General features: G+C 46.1%; 1 protein-coding gene across 10 annotated transcripts in view; it reads right to left on the bottom strand.

Moving 5' to 3' along the window:
• The window catches only part of HDAC4 (histone deacetylase 4), a 279,148-nt gene that overhangs the window by 43,280 nt on the left and 211,115 nt on the right, over nucleotides 1–24,753 (bottom strand). For all 10 annotated transcript variants that reach the window (XR_012777014.1, XM_075511397.1, XM_075511403.1 and 7 more), the window contains exons 15-19: nucleotides 23,306–23,439; nucleotides 15,283–15,403; nucleotides 10,566–10,612; nucleotides 1,972–2,079; nucleotides 1,362–1,417 (exon numbers count right to left, since the gene is read on the bottom strand). Coding sequence is in view for 9 of the 10 variants with exons in the window: in XM_075511397.1 (XP_075367512.1) it covers nucleotides 1,362–1,417; nucleotides 1,972–2,079; nucleotides 10,566–10,612; nucleotides 15,283–15,403; nucleotides 23,306–23,439 (466 nt within the window). In the remaining variant the exon portion in view is untranslated. The remainder of the gene's footprint in view (nucleotides 1–1,361; nucleotides 1,418–1,971; nucleotides 2,080–10,565; nucleotides 10,613–15,282; nucleotides 15,404–23,305; nucleotides 23,440–24,753) is intronic.

The following is a 24,753-nucleotide window of genomic DNA, read 5'->3' as shown; positions in this document are numbered from 1 at the left end:
AGGTTCAACAAGGCCAAGTGCAAGGTCCTGCACTTGGGCCACAGCAACCCCATGCAACGCTACAGGCTTGGGGAAGAGTGGCTGGAAAGCTGCCTGGCAGAGAAGGACCTGGGGGTGTTGGTCAACAGCCGCCTGAATATGAGCCAGCAGTGTGCCCAGGTGGCCAAGAGAGCCAATGGCATCCTGGCTTGTATCAGAAATAGCGTGGCCAGCAGGACTAGGGAAGTGATTGTCCCCTGTACTCGGCACTGGTGAGGCCGCACCTCGAATGCTGTGTTCAGTTTTGGGCCCCCCACTCCAAGAGAGACATTGAGGGGCTGGAGCGTGTCCAGAGAAGGGCAACGGAGCTGGGGAAGGGTCTGGAGCACAAGGCTGATGGGGAGCGGCTGAGGGACCTGGGGTTGTTCAGCCTGGAGAAAAGGAGGCTGAGGGGAGACCTCATCGCTCTCTACAACTGCCTGAAAGGAGGGTGTAGAGAGGTGGGGTCGGTCTCTTCTCCCAGGTAACAAGTGATAGGATGAGAGGAAATGACCTCAAGTTGCGCCAGGGGAGGTTTAGACTGGATATTAGGAAAAACTTCTTCACCGAAAGGGTTGTCAAGCATTGGAACAGGCTGCCCCGGGAAGTGGTGGAGTCACCATCCCTGGAGGTATTTAAAAGCCATTTGGATGAGGTGCTTAGGGACAGGGTTTAGTGGTGGGCTTGGTAGTGCTAGGTGAACAGTTGGACTCGATGATCTTAAAGGTCTTTTCTAACCTAAGTGATCCTATGATTCTATCTCCCACCAAAGAGTGTTGAAGCACCCAAGACACAAAACCAGCACACGTTAAGCCAGATACACAAAGCCAACATGATTTATGCACGGGACCCTGATTTGAAAACAGTCCGATGGCAAAACCCCTGCTATATTAAACACATGCAAGATGCCCGACTTCAGCTTTTGCTTTGCGAAGCCTTCCCACTCTGACACTCTCCTAATTCAGTGTTGTGACCCCAGGACACAGTTACGTTTGCTGTTACTACTATTAGTTGCATACCCTTGCTTTTCTCACATTTGGTGAGCCATCAACATTTAACTTAAAACAATTCACAAGAGTAAAGCAAATAAAAGCAGCAGTGCTTTTTCAAAGCATGACTGTAACGCTGATCCTTGCTAAAAAATACCCACCCGAAACCACTAAGCAGGATCTTGCCCTCTTCCAGAGAATTACTGGGAGCTTTGAACACAATACTCTCCGGCATATCAATAAGCAAGAAATTCTGCAATATTAAACTAACAAACTACCTTTCTAATTCCCAGCTGCCGATCACACAACGGACGAACACTGAAGCAAGTTGATAAAGCACATATGCATACTTACATGGGTGTGCTTTCTTCTGCATGGTGACCTGGAGGCCGAACAACAGCAAATCCATTCTACACACAAAAAATAAGAAAATGAAGACGTGAGACAGAAAGGAAGGTTTATTGCACAAAGACGGGTGCAGAGGTTGCAGCCAGAAGCGTTAGTTCGGCTTTGGAACTGCACAGTTGTTCTCGATGGTTTTCTCAGAAGACCACAGCAGTGGATGATGCTTTCCCTTGTTTTGAAGGGGGGAAAAAGTCCACATACATTTTATGGAAACTGGTTGGTACAGCATTTCCTTCCATTCAGGGGAAAAAAAAATATTCTGCATGAGGTCACTGAAACAGCAAACAGGCTGGCCCAGCTGAAGGCAACAGCAAGACCCTCAGATAACACTGGAAGAGTGATTTCATGTGCTGCTCTGGTTTCTTTCTTCCTTTTAATCGGTGCGTAAGAACATTCACCAGGAGTCTGTTGTTCACTTGCTGATATCCTCAAAGATCTTTATGACTAAAGCCAGATGGTGGCATTAAAATGAAGCTAAGTGGACCTCCTGCATAACACAGCCCTGAGCCGAGTCCTGTACAGAGCCTATATCAAAGCCAAGTGTTATTTTCATACCAACCTTCAGTTCTCCCGTGGCTACTTTGAAAACGAGCTCAATGACACAGCCCACGGCCAGGCGAGCGGCACCGGACGAGTGAACTTCATTCCAAATTGTGTCACTGTCGACCTAACGGAGACACACAGGAACCTCGTTTAGGAGCAACGAGGACAGGCAGGAAACAGACACCCACATTTTATGAAGAAGTTATTCATATGTATTAAATGCATAAATGCATTAAATTTAAAAGCATTAAATTTAAACGCATTAAATTGCAGAACTGACCTTGGCAGTACCAAGGCTGGGACCCCACCGATGACTGTAACTTCACCACTACCAAGCATCCATGCAACCAAACGACACTCGAGAGATGACCATTTGCAATGCTAAAGGGTCAGTGCCGTAACAGGGGAGCAAATTCAGCATCTCAAGCACTGAAAATTTGCAGGTGTCTCCTACCAATACTCCTACCGACACCACGGTATCAGTATTTCTCTTTAATTGCTGGAGGAAACTGATCCCAGATGAAATAAACAGGTTTAGAAAATCATTCAATGATTCTATAAAATAAAAAAAAACCCCTACACCACAATAAAGAAGGATGTTTAATAATGGACGTTTAACAGACACTTGCCCAGGACTGCCAGGGTAAGGTTATGCTGACAGCAGCTTCCCTGGGGAACCATAAGACCAACCTGTCTCATCAAAGGGAACAACAGACCTTCAACATCTAGCTGCTGGCTGGAGACATTTACTTCAACGCTAAATATCTGACAGGACCAGCATCCTCTGTATTTTCCCCCTGAAAATGTGCAAATAGGCCAAAGGCAAGGCAACCCATTCTGCAGACATCCCCGTGTCGTTATTATATGAGATCACATCCTAGCTTAAACAAAAAGTGAGAAGCATTGGCTTTTACCACATTCATCCCAAAAACCGTACAAAGACAAGATTAGCTTGCAGACATGCGATGAAATGCCTGCTCTTTTTTTTTTACTGCCATTCAGCGGCGACTCTGCGGAGAGCAGAGGGGGAAGGACGGCTCCTGGGGGCTGTTCCCAGGCCAAAGCTCTGGATCTCCTCCGCTGCACCCCCGGCTGTCTTGCACGCAGCGATAAAATATTAGGAAATGAGATATTAGGAAATTTTTCTTCACTGAAAGGGTTATCAAGCACTGGAACAGGCTGCCCAGGAAAGTGGTTGAGTCCCCATCCCTGGAGGTATTTAAAAGCCATTTGGATGAGGTGCTTAGGGACAGGGTGTACTGGTGGGCTTGGCAGTGTTAGGTTTATGGTTGGACTCGATGATCTTAAAGGTCTTTTCCAACCTATACGGTTCTGTGATGCTGTGAAAAGCCACGCCGCTTTGCTTCTTGCCAGTCACAGCCTTTGCAAAAGCCAGGCTGCTGGGACCGTCCCATGCCAGGACAGCTTGGCTGCCCGGGAACATCACAGGATAATTGTAACTTTTCTCCATGTGAAGGATCACGAGCTATTTTCCATGTATTACTCTATGCTGAGAGTATTTATGGAAACAATGGCAAAGGAGAAGGGAAGAAAGAGATTATTTGTTTTGTCTGGCATCCAGTCTGCTCGCTGAGCTGCGGGGAGATGCAAGTCGCTGCACACGAGACTGATCCGCCTCCTTCACGGCTGTGCTAAAGCCAGGGGAAATTGTCCCAGGCCTGTTATCAGGGACAGCTTCTGGCAGTATCTGCCTGCAGGGCGGTTTTGAAGTCCCAGTAAACCAAGAAAGCATTCGGAGAATACCAAAAAGCCATCTCTGTGCAGTAATGCTGCCAATACGTGCACTGTCTCACACTCCGGGGAAAGCCGCTGCATCGGTGGAAAAGCCCTACAGTGACTATTTGTGGTACGAGGGCTCCCCTGGGCCCCCATAAATTTGGGCAGTAACACGAGTACAGAAGTATGATGGGGTCTGAGTCGTGACAACACCTCCAGAACTCCTGGATCAGTACTGCAAATGTCCGGGAGATGGGACTGATCTGACCACGTCCCTCCAAAAGCCCCCAGTAAGGCGGGGAAACCACCAAGCTGCTTCTCCTCCCTCCTGACCAGCGCGTTAGTGCTCCGCGAGGGTCCATCTTTGGGCTCCTCATCAGCAGTCCTGTAAAAACGTTATGGGATGGTCAACCTGCTTTGCAATCAGGATGACACTGCTACGTTCCCTCGGGGCATCCAGCAGTCTTCATCCTCAGATCCTCTCCCCCCAGCATCTGCGAGCGGGAGACACTCACGGTTTATACAACAGAGAACATCTGCTTGCCTTCTGCTAAGAGCTGACCACCTCAGTGCCCTCGGTCTCACTGCTCAAGTGAGATACAGCTGCACTGTGCAGTCTGGGCTGAGCACATCTAACCCTTCTTTGAGCGTATCTAACCCATCTTTCTTGGTCTTGAAAGAAAATGCTGCAGGACACCAGTAGCTAACAGCTTCCCCCTCTGCCCGGCCACAGCAAGTACCAGGCCCCTTCCACAGATGCAGAATTACAGAGGGCCACCTTCGTTCACCGTGAGGCACCAAAGGAATGGAAACACAAAAACCCAAAATCTGCATGTCCTAAGCATGGCTTTACCTAAGGGACCAACGGACCCTCGGATCTCCTCGGACATCTGTTCGTGCCGGCCTTCCCCATAAAGCCGGCAGAAGTCACCAGTGCCTGAGCCAAGCACTGCCACGTTCAGGCCCTTTGATGCCTGCAGAAACCGGGCTCGTGTTGGCAGCTTTTCAAGAAGAACGAGGAGGGCAAGACAGAGTGGTTTTAAAGAGTTATATTTCTGCAGAAAGAAATCAAGTATTCCACCTGTGATTTAGAAGCCAATTTCAAGGACTGCCATGCCCCCACACTCAGCTCCCCAGCAGGAGGAGGACCAGATCCAGAGATGTCTGCTGCCACCTGCAAGCTCTCCACTGCCCCATCCCGCGTGCAAATGTCTCCAAGATAAGGATTTAACACCCAGCCACCTTCCCTGGAACGGATGTCTGGAGACCACTGGGCCCTGCTCCAAGGCAGCACTTCATCATCTGTGTGACTGTAAGTGTTTGAACAGTCCCACTGAAGCCATCAGTGCTCTGCAGCAGGGGGGCATAGACTCTGCCATGGTGGAAAATGTTATTCATGTGGCCCTGAGCTGGACTGCTCTCCAGCTCTGAAGCTGCTGCTGTTTGGTGCACGGGCTGCTGTTGACCCCTCCGTCATTCCTGAATTCTGAAGTTCATTACAGGGGAGACGCTATTTGGCTTTCCCTGCCTATGAGCTCTTTGATGTAGCTGCCATCACAGGAGTTGTAGCTGGGACAGCACATCAAGCCTTACCATCTGGAAGGACTTTACGGAGAGAGGAAGCATATTTCTTCCCTTTTGTTGATCCAACAGCGTATATTTCTTTTTTTTTCTCCCGAGCTGGAGGATACAACTGCATCAGAGATACTGCATCTTCCACATCTGCTGCTGTTGGATGAGGAGTGGTTGTCCTGGTCAGCACGCTCATCTTCTTGAGAATAATATTAATGCCTTGCTCATTCCAATAAAGAAGCTGCAGTTTCTGCCAGGTGAGCCCGAAGGAGAGGACTCCTCCAGAGGTGGGGAGAGGGACTTCAGCGCCTGGGACCTGCTGCAGGCTCTTAACCTTCGCAGCATGTACTGTTATTAGAAAACGATGAGGGAATGCAGAAGAGGAATGGTCAACAGTTTCACGCAGGCTCTCTTCTACTAGGAACATCTAAGATGTTTCAGGGTGAAACCTGAAAGAGTTTTTCTTCCTTGTAACTTGAAGTCTTTGTTAACATACATGATGAGGTTCCTACTCACACTGTATACTATGCCGTATACCAACGTGCAGCTATTTAAAAATGAAATGAGGAGGGTCTTATAAAAGGTTTCATTATTCTAATCTTTTCTTTAGCTGAAGAGCTATGCAGATAAGAAATTAAGCATAGGGGCAGGAGGAGACAAGTTGCACACCATCTCCAGCCTCTACAAAGCAAAGGGGAGCGAAGGAGTTCCGCTCGTCCCTCATCGCTGCTCACCGTCATGCTTAGGCGACAGCAGCACACACCGTCTGTGCTGCCAGCGAGTTGTCTTTACCTAACCGTGTCTCCTACTGCTCTAACGCACTGATTAAATAACCGTGCTCACATTCTGTTCTAAGAATTGCTAATTCGTCTCTTCTCATTTACATTCCATGCAAGTCCTTTTCATTGCCTCTGCTCTGTGATAATGTACTTTGCTTGCACAGGTAAAGATTTTTATACGCTCTAATCAAGACCTTACAACCAAAAATAGACTAACATGTTCTGGAAGAGATCAACAACATTAAGAACATTTTTTAAAGCCCTAGATGTTTAGATATTTTTAGAATGTGCACAGAAAAAGAAAATACTACGCACAAAAGAAAACAAAGTTATTAGCTATCGTAAGATCAAGTCTTTGAGTGTGTTGAAGAATTTGGATGTAAGTATGCTGGAACTATTTTGCAGATTTTCAAAGCTCAGACTCATTTCTCCAAAATCTTCTTCTAATTATCCTGGATTAGGTAATGCTCTGGTGCATGTAAGTCATACGTTAAGAAAAGAGTGTGTGCTGCAGAGAAGTGAAGGTAACGTCCCAAGTAAAAATACCACATACTGCACTTGCAGATGCTGCTGAAGATCAGCAGGAATAAGTTACTGTTGTTTAAATCAGAGCTCACATCTGTTGATATAAGTGCTTCTGTGCTTTCTTCCTTTCCCGCTATGATCAGACGTCTACAGATGGGAGGAGGTTTGTTAGCGTCAGCTACAGTGATGTGAAGGCTTCCTCATATAAAACAAACCAATGAGGAGAAAAATAAAAAAATTGACAAGAGTTTCCAAGCACCAGGGAACAAATTTACCCTTTTCTCATTGATTTTGAGACACTGTGACTTAGTTTTTAAAGAGAGAGAGCAAAAGGTGTTACGATTTGCTCTAACTTTTTCCTGCTCCTTCACTCTAACTTTGGCTCGCTTGCTGGTAAGAACAACTCATGGCTGCCCAAGCTCCGGACTTCATCCTTCATCCTGGCGCTTACCAGCTCTTCATGGGCTTCTCCCCCATACACTGCTCTACATCGCCTTTCAGATCCATCTATTCTTTTAATCTGCATAGCATCCCCTATGGAAGAGAACTGCACTTAATTGCTTGCAGAAAAAGAACTTGGTTTCCAGCTTTCCAGCCCATAATTTCATCTGACACCCACAGCTCCTGCATTATAAGGAACAGCAATCATTCAGCTTTTACCTGCTGCAGACCAGTCCCCCTCCTGCCCGCAGGCATTATTTTGCATTCAACACTGAATTTCATGTGCTACTTTACTATTTAGTTTCTCATCATGACACCACCGTATGTCTTTGCAGGCAGCTTCCGCTTTGATGACTCCAAATAAATTTAATACCATCAGCAAAGGACACTTGCTTATGACCCATCTCCTGCATTGCAACATTTCAGTGAATACACAGATTTTTTGGGGATTGTAATTCCGACCACTATTTCCTATCTTCTAACCAGTGATAAATCCAAGAGGAGCGGTCCTACCTTACTCTACTAGTTTTTAAAAACTTCTTTCCTTTTTTCTTTACGGCATCACGTTTGCCCCCTGGAAGGCATTTGGCAGACCAGTATCGAGCTCTCCAGGGAAAATCCTCCTTACGAAGCAGCCAGCCAACTGGAAAGCTATCTAGCATCGTGGTGAGCTGAATGGAAAGACCCATGAGGCATCCCCTAGACTGCACTTACCATTAAGTGACAAAGTCAGAGAAAACAAAACCTCTGCTGAAATAAACCCCTTCTCCTTCAAACCTGGGCTACAAACCATTGGTAGTCAAGACGGTATCCTACAGGTGCTCTCATCATCACGTGCACCTGATGGTCCTTCATCATCAGGAAAACATTCACCAGTATGAAGTGACTGGAGCCCACACAAAGTTCTTACGCCACCAGGGCTGCCTCTCCACAACCTTCTCAACTTGTAAGAAAAAGATAAAACAGAGACTGACTACTGCTCGGCGGTGAGTAATGTTCTGCCAACCTGGCGATCCAGAACAAGGGAGAGTCTAAATAAAACTCCATCACTCAAAAAAGCTATATGGCCACCTTGCTGCCTCAAAATGGCCTGCCAAGCAACAGCAGAAAAACACCCCTTAAGTTCTCTTGCTGGAACAATTTGAAATGATTTCGTTATACCATAACGAGCACTCAACCTCCCAACAGTCTTCGCATGCCGAAACTTCTCAGATTTACATTACACCTCCTCTTGCACGAAAATCCTTCATAACTGATGTTTTACCCTAGGCTCTGATTTTTTAAAAATCTTTTTTTTCCTGATTTCCTTGGGGGGGGGGGGGGGGGGGGGGGAATACATGCATCTCAAAAATGTCTTGTCATCCTCTTTGGTGCAGAAAATAATTTGGTTTTCATCTGCTACTGAAAGGCGTGCTCTGTGGCCCCAGCTAAGATCCCACTATAGGGCTTCTTCCAACAGTTTCCCATAGCAAATCAAATCAAGAGCAACTTGTCTCACAGAACTGGCACGCTAACAAAGACTCCAGTTTTCCCTCTATTTCTTCAATAAACATACCACGCTGCTAAGCCAGCTTTCTTGACAAATCTCACACTTCGAAAGACAGTAGAAAGCGGGGTTGAAAGGACCTCGTGAGACCACCGTATGCGTCTCCTACCCCAAAGGAGATGGTCTATGCTTAAGCCCATCCAGAGCACATGCAAGTGCAAAGCACTTAATATGCTATAGCCCATCGTTCTGTACTGTGGCCTCACTTTCCCTACAAATATACGGCTGGGGTGTATATACTAACTAGAAATGCGTCCCGAAAGCTGTGAAGACCATGTTTTCCGGCATCAGAAGGATGCAGCAGAAGCACACAAACAGCTGGCACTGTATCCCCAGGTAACTGGGGAAAGAAAACCAAGCAAAACAACAGAAATCCATTTTTTATGAAAAATCTGACTGTCACATAGTTGATTACTAGTAAATTACTGGTTTTAAAAAGCTTTTCCTAGAAAATATGAAAATATCTGTTGGGATTGCTAAAACACCGTACGAAAGTCAGCAAATGTTTTATTTAATATTTAAGGGTCTGCGGAGACAACCGAGGAGCAAGTTAACTGCAAATGCTATCTTTATTACGAGCGTATCGATAATACCAGCACTGCGGCGTTTCCTGCCTTGATTTAGGATTTAATGCAAGACTTCTGGGACCATGCTAGGCTCAGGCACTGTCTCTACTTGTTACCATTCAGTCTTCATTTGCAAATGATAATTTTTGCTTTGAATGGCATGCCTGACTGGAGGGCAGAGTAAATCCAAACCTTTTAAACTCTAGCCAAAAATTTGCCATGAATTAGGAGACTGCAGCATATTTACAATACAAAATAAAATATCTCTACAAGTGCTCAGCGGTGGCGGTATGAATAAACGCCGATTATTCTTTTTTTTTTTTTTTTTTTTTTTTGACGGGATAATTTTCAAAGCAGCGATTTTGCAAAGACTCAGGAAGAAAACAATTTTGTTTCATTTCCATAACAGAATCCAGACCTCTCAATTCAACCTCACGAGCTACAATTATGCATAAGAACTACCACTGTGAATTTTCAAACACAATGCCTTTTATTGTCTCTTCTCATTCTTTTCCCTTCCTGTTCTCGGAGATTTTCTGTACTGTCACCCTCCAGAGAAGCTTTAGAGCAGAAAGCCTGACTTGAAAGAAAAACTTTCAAGTTTTCAGGCTTCAAAGGAAAACAACAATGCAAACCTTCAACACGAGGTATTTGAACGGTATTTGGGGTTTTTTCAGCCTTATGGGAACAAACAACAACAACAAAAAGTCTTTTTATTATATGGAACCTTGACAGATGAAAACTAACGTTCAGCTTTTCCGCGACAGACGGAGGGGTATTTTAGTCACCTCCTTCCGAATTCACGCATGATTGTCCCGGAGCTCAAGAAATGAAAGATGCCAAATACCGAAGACTGCAGTTCCCTTGCGCTGCGTAACCTGTGAGACATTTCATTCGAGGACAGTAATGTAGCCCAGACACAAATACAGCAACTTACTATTTACAGGAACTTCGCAAATATTGTCCTCCAATATCACTATTTTATTAATATGTTTTCCACCTGCTCTAGGAGGCAGGCAGCTCTGAAGTACAAATACTGAAGATGAAACACCTACGCAGCACGAGCAGCATGAAAAGCACATCTTGCTTTCTATGCAGAAAGCGTTTTTGGATTCAAGGGTTGCTTTCAAACGTAGTAACCTCTAAGCCATTAAACATCACTGCCTGGGAAATGAGGTTTCTCCTCCTAAAAGCCAGAGACGAACCATGCTTATGAATGTCACACACACTTTGGCGCTCCAAAAGAGTTTAAAAATCTTCACGCTGCTTTTGAAGAGAGGCACGTGAGGCTGTCGCTGCAACCCCGCACCCCAGGCAGACCCTGTTTATGGGTAACATCTGGTTGCAATTACCCACTTGATGGAATGCAAAGCAACAATTTTTGTTACCAATGGGACCGGGAGAACAAACAGGACATTATTTACACATTAAAGAGAGTACTCACCCCGACACCACCGCAAGGAAGCCTGACAAACATCGACGTTAGAGAACCTGTAGGAAAAAAAAAAACAAAAACCAAAACCTACTCAGTAAGTCAAAAAGTCAAAGTTCACCACATTTTGGTCCAATTTTATGGCAATGCTGCAAACTTTCTGAACACGGGAACAGACTGGGGTTTTCTTGCAATTTTCAGAGAACACACAGCCAACCCTGTTACATTACTATGCATACATGCACAATGTACACACTTGGGCTTGTTCAAAAGCCTTCTCAGTATAAAAGCCTTCTATAAATCACGTATTTTTATGCAAGGTTTGTGTGCTGTCCTACATTTCAAGCAGTCAGGCTGACTATAAATGATTGAGACATTACCAACAACTGCTCAGCATGTCTTCTCAGATGAACATTTTAACCCCTTTCAACTGAAGGATAGGAAATCATAAAAACACCCTAATTATCAGTCATCTGCACAGTTACTAGAAGAGTTTGGAGTGCATGCGTTTCACAAAAGACAAAAAATAAACCGGTGGTGAGCAAACAGAACATGTGTTTTGACTGAAAGAGCAAACCCAACATTAAGAATTTGAGAAAAATGGAGAAAACAATCTGTAGGGCTAATTTTGCATCTGTAAGAATTGTAACATCACCTTCTGGGCTTGCGTATGAGCCAACTATCCTCCATTCAAAATTCTGCAGGTTTATAAACCATATACTGAAAAAAGAACATGCTGTCTCATATCCATCACCACCCTACACGCATGACTTGTACACGTGTCGGCGCACCGCAGGCAAACGGGGAGAAGGAAATCTGTGCGTGCAGGCACTGAAAAAGATCTGGAGTACATTGCCCGAGATTCATTTGCTTGAGACCCATTTAAAGTTAATGAAAGCTAATGGTGAAATAAACTGGGTTGAGTTCCCCCCCCGCCTCACCAAACCAGGCTCTTGTTCTGGTCATGTCTATACTGAAAGAATAAATTCCCTTAAATGCTAAGTACCAGCTTTGTAGAGCGTGAATTAGCCATGATGGCAGACAGACGTTACTGAGGACCATGCTGGTGTCAAACGCATCGCAGACACATACGTTACCCCTGTGACTGAAAGCGGAGTTAATGCATCTGTATTATTAATCTGAGTGCACAGCTAGATTCACCCTTTGATTAGATCCACATGAAGGTTCTTAGATCACCCTGCCTCGGACCTCCTGTCACTTTTTTCACTGCTAATCCACCCAGTATTTCAATATTTATCTTCTTGACAACAATTTATGATTGCTCTCCACAAATTAAAAGCAGCCTTATTTGCCTAAGTTTAAACTTGTTCAACAGGTTCCGAAGCTTTACGCTATCAAACGAGAGATGGATTCGTATTTTTCAGTCTCAGGCTTTCAAGGGCTTTAGCAACACTTCCAGGGGTAGAGTTGTGCAACCTGCCTTGAAGGCCACCACCTTCAAACCTGCCTGATAAAACACAGCAAAGCAGATCTTCGTGATGCTCAGGGTCCTCTGGGGAAAGCGACTTCAACATCAGTGGTGGGCTTCCGTTGCAAGGCTCTTCTACCCGTATAAAGAAGGGCACTCTCTGAGAAAGGAGTGTGACTCAGAAGTAACAAGCTACAGGACAACTGCATCTGTCCTTAATTACCTTCTGTAGAGATTAGGAGTAAAAGTAACCAGCAGAGCCACAGCAACGCCCGCTTACAATTCTGAAAAACCCGAACTATTTAGCCCCTTCCCGCTCTCTCCTAAAGAACTGCCACATGAAGGGACATCTCCCTTATCATTTGCAGAAGCTTAAAAAGAAACATCCCGTGTTTTCATCCCCCAGCTTTACGAGCTCTTCCTTTTAGGCTGAGGTTTCTCGTGCTTTTTCTTCCTCAGAGACATATCAAAGGCAAAGAGTTTACACGGAGTCAGCCACCCCATCGCAGTCGTACACATGTCAAGACACTTAGCTCTAACAAACTCACATTTGCATGTGTGAGCCTCACACAAAGCTTTGGTCTCAGACTTCAAACCTGCCATACATTTACTCTCTAACATATTTAAAAGAAGCTCACAAAGCTGTTCTGTAAATTTAAGAGCCTTTTCAACTCTCAGCAGGAGAAGATGGCTGAAAAAGGGACTCCTTACAGGCTTGCTCACCTCTACACGCAAATGCACACACTGAGGTTTTTCAGGGAGGTTTTCCCAACACATCAGTGGCTGTTACCCTTGCTCATGTCCAGCACTGTGGAAGCCATCAAGTTAAGAAACTGGTTTTAGGGCCAGCATTGCCCTTCCTGCCCTGGTCCCAAAGGAGAACTTCTCCCTGGGTGCTATGCAGACATCCCAGCCTGGCTCACTCCTGTCATTTTGGCTCACTGCGCTGTCCCTCTGGACCCCCGGCTGTCAAGCCGTCAACTTATGTTCTCCTGCCTGGTGGGATGACTGACAGCCATGCTGAATGGTGAAGCTGTTTGCTCTTCCTCCAAGCTTGGTGCTTGGCACGAATGTCAGTGCCAGCTGTGGCTCCACGCGCAATGGGAGGACAGCCGGGCAGGGAAGAGGCAGTCCACTGCTGTCTGGGCAAAGACGGTCATGCGAGCTGGCAGAGAGTTCCAGTGCTAGTAGCTCAAGGCTAAAAAGGTGCCAAGTGGGTTTAGGAAACAAGGTCTAAGCTCAGCTAAGAGCTACTGGAAAGCCCTTCCCACTGGAGATCCTGGGGACCTGACCTCCTGCCTATGGCTGCAGCCTCAGAAAGTTAAAAACCAGCTGCTTGGCAGCGTTTTGGGAGAAGGTTAGAGCCCCAGGCGTGGCCCCAACCAAGCTCCAGTCTAACATCCACAAACAGGTGAGTCTTAGAACTGATTTGTTGTGAATATTGCTCCTTGACAACTTGGTCGACTTTGCAAATTACACCCAAATAGGTAACGTTTTGTACTGAAATACCCTCAGATATGAGAATTGTTTCTCTTCACTAGAGGAATAAACTTAACCTCTACAGGAAAGACACGGGGAGACACAACAAAACTACAGAAGTACTCACAGGCAGAGCAAGAGTTTCTCTAAACAAACAGGAACAGTTCAGCAAAACCTGCGTATCCCCAGATCCAATACTAACCAAATAAACTGTTTGCATCTCCAAACGTATCCGTGGAACTATTGATAGAGATCGTGCCAAGAGTCAAAGAGGGAACTGAAAAGTATCTCAAGAGCATCTGACATTTGAATGAGCTGGCAAGACACTGTGTTATCACAGTCTACCCTAAAAACGTATCTTGCAAGGGGTATCTCCTACAGGAGAGGGGCTAGGGTGACCCACTGCCCGCTCAGCCCCCCCTGCAGATGATGACCCCTGCCAGAGGCAGGGTGCTAACCCTGCCTTACTCCAGGCCGGTGAAGCCAATGGGTCAGATGCTGGAGGACTGCCTGGATCCCACCGCAGCACACGGTCAGGACACATGTCCTCACACACCTTCAGCACTACGGGTCAAGAACTTGCAGAGAAATCAGTCAGCGTGAAGGTGGTGCAACTGCAAACGAGGAGCCTTCTCAGACCTACCGGGGAAGATTTACACGCCGTTTCTTTGGACTGGTGGATACGCCTTACGCAAGGCGAGGGTTTTACGCTACCAAGGATATGACATCATAAATTCTTTGAACTGTACATACTAATTGTGCTATCATTCAGCCAGAGGCGTCTACTTTTCATTTCTCTGGGTTTTAAAGAGGTGGTAAGTTAGCTATAAATACAGTGCTAATTGCATGTTTAAACAACTGGCTAATAGCTTCCCTCTTTAGGGATCTAATGTACATACCGAGTACGTTGCAAAATCTTTCCAGCTCTTTTGCTGCGACTACTACATCATGCAGGCCATCAAGTTAATCCTCTTTTATATCATCCAAAGTCAAGCTAATCCCAAAATAAACTTTCTCAACTTCTAGATTCCAGAACTGTCTTTTTGCTGATCCCCATGTGAGAACTTCCCAAACTGCCCCTCCAGCCTATCACCTACTGCTGCAAAAAGGCACAAAGTAAAGGGAGAAGACGATGTCTCCGCGGAGGTAAGGTGCCAAAAGCAATGTGGTTCAGTTGCTATGGGGGGTTGGTTATCTGAACAACCACCCCCTAGATTTTTTGCAGGGAAAATATCTATATTTTACAGCAGATGCAGCCCTGTTTCGGGAAGATCCAGTCTCCAGTGAAAGGGATAAACAATCTTACTCCAAATTAAACAAATGTAAGACTATCTGAGAGGCCCCTGCGTCTTTCTTGCAGATTATCCATACAAAACTGACAGCTATTTGTTGATGTCTCTGCAGCTGGTTGGTGCTGCAGATCCAGGTCCTTAGTAGGGTGTTCCAGTTCCTACCTAGCAATGGATAACTTTCTAACGTGCAGTGAAGAGTGTCCAAGGATAAAGCAGACTCTGAATTACCCTTCCTCCTCAGAGAGGGTCCTTTTAGGTTTTGAAGACATGAAAGAAAGGAAATTTTAGCTATCTAGGGTTTAGGGATCTACCCGAAGAAAGGAAGGTGTACCTTGTACCGCTCTCAAGCAGAGACTGAAGGGAGGTGGGAAGAATCCTCTTGGGAACAGCCTAGAGCCAAGGATGGAGGGAGCCCCATGTCCCACCTTTCATATTGCTACTGCTAAGTGTTGGCCCGAGTCAGGGCTGAGGACAGCAGCGGGAGTGCTGGAGGTCAGGAAGGGGACCCGCTCCCCCCGGGGAACAGTACCTAGAAGTTTCTTGCTGTCCAGTTTCTGTCTGTTCAGAGGGTTTGTGCCGTACAGCAGCGTATGGGCTTCCGAGTGAACTGTCTGCAGCTCTTCTAGAGTTGCTTTTCTTCCACGAATGCACTAAAAAAGGAAAGAAAAGGAGTGGTGAAATCACTGATTAACTGCTTAACTGTCATTAAAGAACTTTTCTTTTTCCTTAGCAAATCATAAGGACAGCGAGCACAAAACCAAAATGGGTTCTTGTATGAAAAAATTCACTGTAGGACAGATTTTGGTTTAATCTCTTATTCAAAATACTAGCTTGACATATAAAGACACTGTTGGATGTTTTTTGTGTTTTAAAAATATTACTGCAGAGCATTTGCTAAATTACACAGGTATCGCTCGTATACCGAATATTAAGGATTTCGGTTATAAGCCATTATAAAGTGACTCACTGTTGAAAATGCATCCCCCCAAACCACCCTTGACACATCCCCTCCACGATTATTAAGCTAACCTAAAAAATTCTCCTGAAACACTGCTTTCCAAACTGAACCTTTGAGTAATTAAGAGTCAGTTACAAACTTTCTGCTCTAAAACTCATCTCGGAAATCCCATGAGATTATACGGTTGGAAATTGTTTTCTTATATGATGATGCACGTTGAGCTGGAAGTACTGTACCAAATATGCTCACCCCTGCTTTTGTTGCCAGCTGAAACCCAGAAGGGCAGATGCACATCGAAGTCAAAACCCTGGCTTCACTGAGGATCATGGCAAAGCTTCCACTGATTTCAGCAGGACCCAACTTCACATTTTACAAATTGGGGATCACAGAATCACAGAATCATATAGGTTGGAAAAGACCTTTAAGATCATCAAGGCCAACCCTTCACCTAACACTGCCAAGTCCACCACTACACCATGTCCCTAAGCGCCACATCTACACGGCTTTTAAATACTTCCAGGGATGGTGACTCCACCACTTCCCTGGGCAGCCTGTTCCAGTGCTGGACAACCCTTTTGGTGAAGAAGTTTTTCCTAATATCCAATCTAAACCTCCCCTGGCACAACTGGAGGCCATTTTCTCTGGTCCTATGGCTTCTTACCTGGGAGAAGAGACCGACCCCACCTCTCTACAACCTCCTTTCAGGCCGTTGTAGAGAGCGATGAGGTCTCCCCTCAGCCTCCTTTTCTCCAGGCTGAACAACCCCAGGTCCCTCAGCTGCTCCTCATCAGCCTTGTGCTCTAGGATCTTCTCCCCTTTTTTGTCATAGGGGTCCAGCATAACTTTGGGGCTTATCTTTTGTTGCCATCACCCATTTGCGATGGAAAATATGTTTGTAAGAACAAAGTGCTACTTGGAGATGCAAAATCTGGGGAATACAAGGACCGTGCCGTGGCCTCTTGCACAGGAGCAAGCGCTCCCCCGCAGGCAGACGGCGCCGGGGGGATATCAGGTATACCAGAGAAGGCAACCAACTCCCAGCAGTGGAAAAAACACCTCACCTTTTTAACTGGGAGCTTGTGACTGCCTCTGAAACGTTGGCAGGGGAAATATGCAGCGAGTCGAGAAAGTGCTGAGGTTGGGAGTAAGTCGAGAGGTGGCCATGAGAGAGGGGAAGGAGTTATTTAGAAATGAGGATTGCTTTGCTTCGGAAACATGTGTGTACTCCCCTCCCCTCCAAAACAAAAAACCCCCAAACAAACAACAAAAAAAGACATATTTTATATGGCTTAGAATTACTTCACGAATTTTTGTCATCATTTGGACTAAAACACTTTAAAAGGAGTTGTCATTTTGGGGGGTTGTTTCCTATAGAAGGAACGACAGGATTATTCCTCTTTGCAACAGTAATACTAAAATATAAATAGTTAACAGCAAAACATTGGGAAGTTCTGAAAGCCTCTAGGGTGACCCAGGGCGAGCCCAGACGCGAGCCTCAGCAACGAGCGTCCCGCTGCGCAGCCCCCGCAGGAGCGCATCCACCTTCACCCTGCCTTCGGTGAAGCCAGTTGCTTTTTTTAAGACTTCCACGTTCCTGGAGAAGCAGAGTTTCTAATGAGAACAACAACAACAAAAAAATGGGATAGCTTAAAGGAAAAAAAGGGGGGGGGGGGGGGGGGGGGGGGGAAGAAATCACGCTCCTAAAAAGAAGAGACTTTCAAATGGAAAACTTGTTCTGAAGAGAAGGTCAAGCTGTGGCGCTCGCCCCCGAGGGCTGCCGCCGCTCAGAAAGCGCTGCCGCGTGCCGCTCACTGTGCAGGAGCGCGCTAGGGACAAGATGCTTCAAAGGCGTCGGCGCTTCAGCCGAGCGGCGCCTGCTTTCGCCCCGCGCCGCCGTCTCGGGCTGCGGCCTGCCCCAGCCGGAGCGTCCCAGGGTGGAGCGCGCCGGGGGCACGGGGACGCCGGGACCTCCGCACCTCTGAAGCATGGGCTGCAGAACAACCTCGAGGGATTTTTTTTTTTTTTTTGGTTTTGGTCTCAAACCTTCAGCATAAGCCTCCATCACGTGTTGCAAAGCGTGCAGGAAATCACTTTGTAAAACTGTTTGAGGCATAAGGCAGCAGAAATCAAAGCACGGCAGGAGCACTCGTGCGCTCTGCCTCTCCTAATTTTGGCATTTCTGCTCTCCAGGTCCTCTTTCATTTTCTCTGTGCTCTGCTCCACCACCTAGGTTTCCTGAGGTTAATGATGAGGCAAAAATACAGCATCCCATTAAAGAGGCAATAATCACAAAAATGCTAGGCCCAGAAGGGATGGAAATATCTGGCAAATCCCCCTTGAACTTTTATCCTGTCTTCCTTTTTTGTTCATGGTAAGCCCGCCTCAGTCCCCCCTTACAGGTTTTTACAGCTTCCCTCTAACCCATACGCCAACTCTTTTCCTTTGAACAAGACGTACTGACCCATTTTCGGCTGCTACATTTAGGGGACGTACAGAAATAGCATTTTGTATTTCTTGGCGTTAGGTGAAGACACCAGGAGAACAGCAGCCCGTCGCAACAACGCGCCAGCTCCTCCGTGAATGCAAACAGCTTCGGCTCCCCGGGATGGGAAGGGCTGCTCCCGTTTAAAGCAGGTGGCATCACCCAGACGTTCAAGCTCTGTGCTCTTTAGGAGGGTGCAAACACTCCCCTCCCCTCCACATGACACCCGTAACCGAATGGAAACTATGAGTAGATGGAGAACTTCCTTCTGTGTGCAATTAAAACACATTCAAGGAAAAAGTTACTACTTACTGAAACAAATATTTATCACAAACATCACAGCAAGCCTTGCCTGGTTCGAAAGGATCACGCTTGAGATGCTTTTGCACCTTTCTCATCTCCCAGCTCACACACCACAAGCTTTGTCCTTGACTCTAACACAAAGACACCAAGAAAAGGAATGAAGTCCCCCCAGAATAAAGTTGGAGAACAAAACATATTCCTCGCTCCTGTTTCCAGACCCATCACAACTTGTATCTCAGCCTACGGCTCAGCCTGCCATCCACGCTCCTCATTTGAGCAGTTCCTTACATTCTAAAAGCTCTTAAGTCCCGATACTCTTATCTTTGAGGCTTCGCATTGCCTATTGAGCTTGCTTACTCCATATTACAGCCCCCCCCCCCCCCCCCCGCCTCATCTCACCTCCTTCCTGGCTGCTAAAGCCTGGCTTTTCAGCTCAGGAGTTGGCTTCTTAACCCCGATGAACTAGTTGGCTCTTCGCCCTATTTCCTTCGTGCCCCTTTCCGCACAAAACCCGACCTTCGTATCACCACACCACCTCTCCCCTCCAACTGCTTTATACACGTCCTTCTGCAGCCTTCACCCATTTCCTTGGACCCAGCTTTTCCTTTGCATTTTGAACAAAAGAAAAACCCCACTAGTCTCGCAGTTTGCATTTTATTCACCCTTTCACCCCACGATGTTTCAACAGGAGACCATACGAATCCTGAGCGACCCCGAGCCAGATCTTGTCCCAGCTGCGGCCCCCAAAAAGCCGCAGAAAGCCACGAAAACAGCTACAAAGCCTCTCTCCGGAGACGACTTCCCAGGCACCACTGCCACCACCTCCCATGCGCCCTCGGTGCTTTGCGACGGGAAGCCTTGGGCGCAGAGCAGCTCTCCGGAGGCTTCACCGCCCGCACCCACCCCGCGCTCCAGCCGGACGCCCGCCCGATGCTGTGCCGGGAACGCCGCGGACACGGCTCTGCGCTTACAGACGGCCCAGCCCTGGGCCTGGTTTTTCATGTCAGTCCTCCGCAGCTGCAATTCACCTTCAGCTAACAGTCCTCGTGCTTTAAACGATGCAGGATCGCTGCCAAGACGTGCCTGGAGACGGACCCTGGTTGCGGAACTCATTCTTCCCCATCCTGGTCGAGCAGCCCGGGGATTTGATTACCTCCGAAACACACAGCAAAACCTATCTATTTCCTCGCGCTCTTGATGGAGGCTGGGAGGATTACGCTATACCATGATTGCGGGTTTTCGTTTGGGGGGCAGAGTCTTTTATTGAGATTGCCTCAATTAGTATAATTGTTGCTTTTAAATTCCGAACGTACACCAGAGTAATTGCCGTATTTTATAAAGCTAACTTAATTAAACAAGCAATACTCTAAACCGCAGCTGTCGTTAAGTTTGGACAACTGCTTTCACTCCAAAGGGTCATCTTTAAACTTGTGCGACTCTGCCAGACTCTCACCTATCCCACCACAAATCTGGCGCACATTTTCCCCTCAGCTGGATGTAAAACAATTTTTGGAGAACTTTAGCATATACATATCTGTTTCACTGCTGAAAAATGAGAGGCGGGGGGTGAAGTGATGTGGTTTTTTTCTGTTCTGAAAATATTTGTGCCCCTTCTGGATCATTCCTGTTGCCTCCGAGAGAAACGGTAGGAGCTCAGCATTTGGCAGGTTGTCTAGGAGCCTCTCGGCCGCCTGACGAAAACAGGCTTTAACTTGGTTCGTTTCTGAAATTTCAAAGCACGCGTTTGTTTGCATGCACGATAAAAATATTTATCTGCGAGCTCTCTTCTGGCTCGGGCATGCGTGCAACAGAAACACCAAAAGAACATTTCCAGGAGACAGACACCGAGAATTGTTTGAGCTTGCATGAGAAAGCAGGGCTGGGATTTGTTTTCAGCATGCAGTTGTGGGGGGAACGAGAGCTGTTCAACTCCTTCTGGAGGAGGACAGGGATCCAGCGGAGTCTCGTAGGATGCCACACAGTGCGCACGGCATTATTTACTACGCAGGGCGCTGTGTTTTTAATCTGTGTCGAGCAACTACTTGCAACCAACAGAATCAAACTATACCTACACTGGGACCACAGCAAAGGGCTGTTAAGGAAGGAAGGGGAACCGTGAGGATAAGGAAATGTCAAAGTTCAAACCGTTCTTTTACAAATATGAGTTGTCAGAAATGGATTAAGCTACCTAATCACAAACAATTTTCACATCAGGCCCTTGGGCTTACTTAACTGGCTCATAACATCTGAGGCACAGGACAACAGACCTGCAACAGCGAAGACAAAAATGAGCGTGCGTAGATGCGTCCGTCAGCAAGACCAGCTAAAAAAAATAATAGAGAATAAAACAGGAGCTCAGCAAAAAATTAAGTGTACAGCCTGGCAAATTTCTGAGTGCCGTGATCCAGGTGTGGCCGCTGACTCGCTGCAGACATACTACTAATTCTGAAAATATTCACCTCTTTCCGAGTGCCTGTAGGGCTGCTATGCAGATGGAGCAGTTACAATTATAAATATGCAGATGGAGCAAATATTAAAAAAATTGTAGCTACATAGCAGGCTGCATTGGTAGCAAGTGCCACGATCCTCGTATAAAGAGCTCCATTAAAGTTCACACATCACACACACACACTACTGTGGGTGGGGAGAGAGGGCACAGCTCATGCTGTCCTGCATGGAGCTTTGGCATAGGCAACAGGGATTTGAAAAAGTAATGTAATTATTAAAAGTAATCCTAATTATTAGGCCAGACTTCAAAATTCCTTTTAAATTGATCATATAATGGAAAATGTCCCACAGAATGAAGCTTTCTACATGTTAAGTCTACAGCATTCCTGTCCTTGCGGTAAGGGGACAAGTCCATCGTGCCAGGCAATGCCAGCAGCTCACACCCATGCTCCAACCTAGCAGCAGAGATCACTCGTGTCTAAAAAGCTGTCGCCTTGCCATGCAAGCGCACCTGATGGGGTAATCTTCACTGAGAGAAAACCCTATATGGTCCTCCGCTCTGCTTGCTGACAGACGGGTCCAACTGAGGAGGCTTCAGAAGACTCTGAAGGGCAGGGAAGCGGCCAAATGGCTTTGCAATGTGGAAAACCAAACCTTGACCAAAACATTGGTCAAGGACAGTGGAAAGTGAACGAGTGGCTCCAGAAAAAAACGTATCAAGAACAGAAGAGTGAAGTGTGGAGGTAGGAAGGAGATGGGGAAATGGGGAAAGGTTGTGCCCATCAAGCCCATGAGAAAAGATAAGATAAAGAAGGAAACGTTAATGCAGGTCTGGGCAGGAGTAGGAGACGGTGGGGATAGAGGAAAGCTAACTAGAGAGAGAAGCAAGTGCAACTACAGCAGCTGGTTGTCCTGAAATGGCAGGTCAGACCTTGAAGAAAGCCATCAGAGAAGAAAACACCGGAATTAAGGCAGAAAGCTAACATCACGTAGTTATCGTTTTCTGAAAAAGGACGAGTCAAGATGAGGCTGCATGTCACCAATGGTCAGAAGGGAAACACAGGTGGAAAGCAGGTGAACATCAAGAACAACAACAACCGTGAGAGCAACTGAAAATACCAAATGAAGGAAAATAACCTGGGATCATACAATGAAGAACTTCACACATTAGAGAACATCTGTAACACAAATCTAGGAGGCAAGGCAATTAGCACCGCACCATTTAACTCCTGCTTCTAAACAGGGGAGCTAGATAGCAGTGGGTACTTTTTTTTTTGGTCCCAAATAATAATCCCAAAATTAAATTAAATGGGTCTCCGTAGACAGAAACAGCTTTGAAATTCTTCCTTGCTCTCATCAGGGATAAATAAGGGTACGAGAGGGAACTTTAGCCAACGGCAATGCTGCCACCACGTGGATGTCTCTTCTGGTTGCTCAGAAAATATTTCTAGCCAGATGCTGACATAACTCAAATATATTGTGTGATTCAGTCCCCTCAGATGCTCAGAGAACCAAGGAACACACACTACCATTGATTTATCATCGCTGCCATTAGTTATGAATAATAATTATTAATCACCATTATTAATCATTAGTCTTTTTATTTCAGTATCTCAGCTTTTATCTTAGTTTGCCTTGCTCTTAATACATGTATGTCCAGTGCAATTAATTTAACCTCTTGAGACGGAATAGTGCTTAGTTACGTCCTCCTACCCTCATTCTTTTCACAGTATCTTCACTAGAGGTTGACCATTACTTATTAAAGAGTATTTTATAAGTTATTAAACCACAGAAACACAAACTTGTTGCTCCCCAGCTTTTGTTGTTATGATCAGAGTGATAACAAATAATACGGTTACTTCATATCTTGCTCTTATCTTTGGCTGCTTCAAAGTCCAACGCTTGGTAGGGACTTCCAGTTTACAGTGAACAGGACCGAAAATTACAGAAGCAGCTTCACTGCAAGATTGGGCAAGAGCATTCTCCAATGTTTCATGACATTTTTAACAGTCATCGCAATGCAATGAAATCAGATCGCTAGAAAAGTACTCCTGACAGACGCACACACGCAAGCATAAGCAGTCATCTAGGAATGGATTAAATTTAGGCCACATATGGCAAAACATTGCCAACAGCTGGAGCTATAAAAACCTCAAGCCAGAATGCAGTATAAAGTTTGCACATCCAGGTAGCAATCAACAACCCAAGCTGCAGGTTCGGCACATAAGCTATCTTCCAGACGAGAAATCAGCCCCCCAAAAATGCTCATAATCCAGCAGTCGAATGAGCCAGACAAATGCAAATTCTCCCTTTCTCCCAGGCCCACCACCTCATCTCCCCCTTTGCTGGTATTTTTATTACCTCACACTTGCCACGGAGACCCGTCTCCTGGAGCCGGGACCAGATGCTCTGGATCCTCCCCGCGTGCTCTGGGTGGCTGTTTGTGTTTCCACAGGTACACTGGTGTTTCAGCATCAAGGTGTCATAGACGAGGCCTGCAGCAGAGGTTACAAAATTGCTCTCAGTTAAAAAAAAAATAAATTTGCCAGATACATAGAAAAAACCCCTCTTTTTGTTTTTACTATAGCACGTTATATTAAACCGAACACTTCTAGACAAAGGCAGCGTGTGTTTTACCAGGAGCCACAGAGCTCTACGAAATGAAAATCCAAGATGCTGCTTTGAGACAGCACCAAACCTGCAATGATCCCTTCCTCTGGAAATCCTCAACGGATACGGAAAATAAATTAGTCACCAACATCTCTGCAGGCTGAAGTTGTGAGAGTTACAGAAGGAGGTGACAACTGAAAGCATCAGTATGAGTACAGAGGTGCCGGCACAGGAACGTGATCTAGGAGGGGACTGACTTGCAACTTCTCTGCTGGCTACTTTTATAATTGCTGCTAAAATGACTCTAGGGCTTGGGATTAAAACCCAGAAGGAAGAAGTCGTTAGCAGGCACTATGTTTCATAAAATAGTTTGTGCTGAAGTCTTTTGCATCAACATTATTTGACAACATGCTAATTAAGGCTATTAGCACACGCTTGGGCATAATTATTCAGCACGATATGTAGGTATTTAGCAGTGTTGTTGCATTTGAACGTGGGAGTCAGGCAGCTAAATCCCCTTGCATTACCAAGTATTTATGGCACGACAACAGCGTAGGAGACTGATTCATGCTCCAGAGTTGCCTGGGTACGATTTTGGAAGGGGAGTTATGATTTCATAGCCAATGTTCCACTGGAGGAAAACAGCAGGTCCTCTGCAGCTATGCAGCCCCGGGGACAAAAGACCTTTTTTTCACTTAGCAAGAGCGACATACTCAAATGTTCCCTTCAGCCAGAAGCTCCAGAAAACAGAATAAAAGGGGTTGGAATTTTTTCTTTTTCCCCCCAAGGAGTAAGGTTGCTTGCAAGAAATATCTGTCTGAAAGCACAGTATAAAGTTGCAAATCAGAAGTCTTGACGAGAATCCAAAGCCTTTGAATTAGCGAAGGCGGGAGCTATTCCCAGATCCCGACGTTAAAGGGTCTGCACTCCAACCGATATCGCTCCTCCGCAATCCCAGACGAGCACACCTATGCTGGGGTGGGCGGCGTGAACACGCTCAAGGAGCTTTCACGTAGCCAGTTCAAGTACCGATAAACAGCACAATCTGCAACTGCATGAAGTTCAAAGGGGCTTGTAAGAAACCAGACTCTGAGAACATACATGGACACGTAGCCTGGAGCTGAGTGCCATGCTGCTGCATGTACCTAAGCTTGGCTCGAGCTGCAATCACACCTTTTGACTGAGTGTAGGCATGTTCT

Source organism: Mycteria americana, chromosome 9, assembly GCF_035582795.1.
Source record: "Mycteria americana isolate JAX WOST 10 ecotype Jacksonville Zoo and Gardens chromosome 9, USCA_MyAme_1.0, whole genome shotgun sequence".
Classification (NCBI taxonomy): domain Eukaryota; kingdom Metazoa; phylum Chordata; class Aves; order Ciconiiformes; family Ciconiidae; genus Mycteria; species Mycteria americana.
Note: the sequence above shows the minus strand (reverse complement) of the source record. Positions and strands in the feature narration are given on the sequence as shown.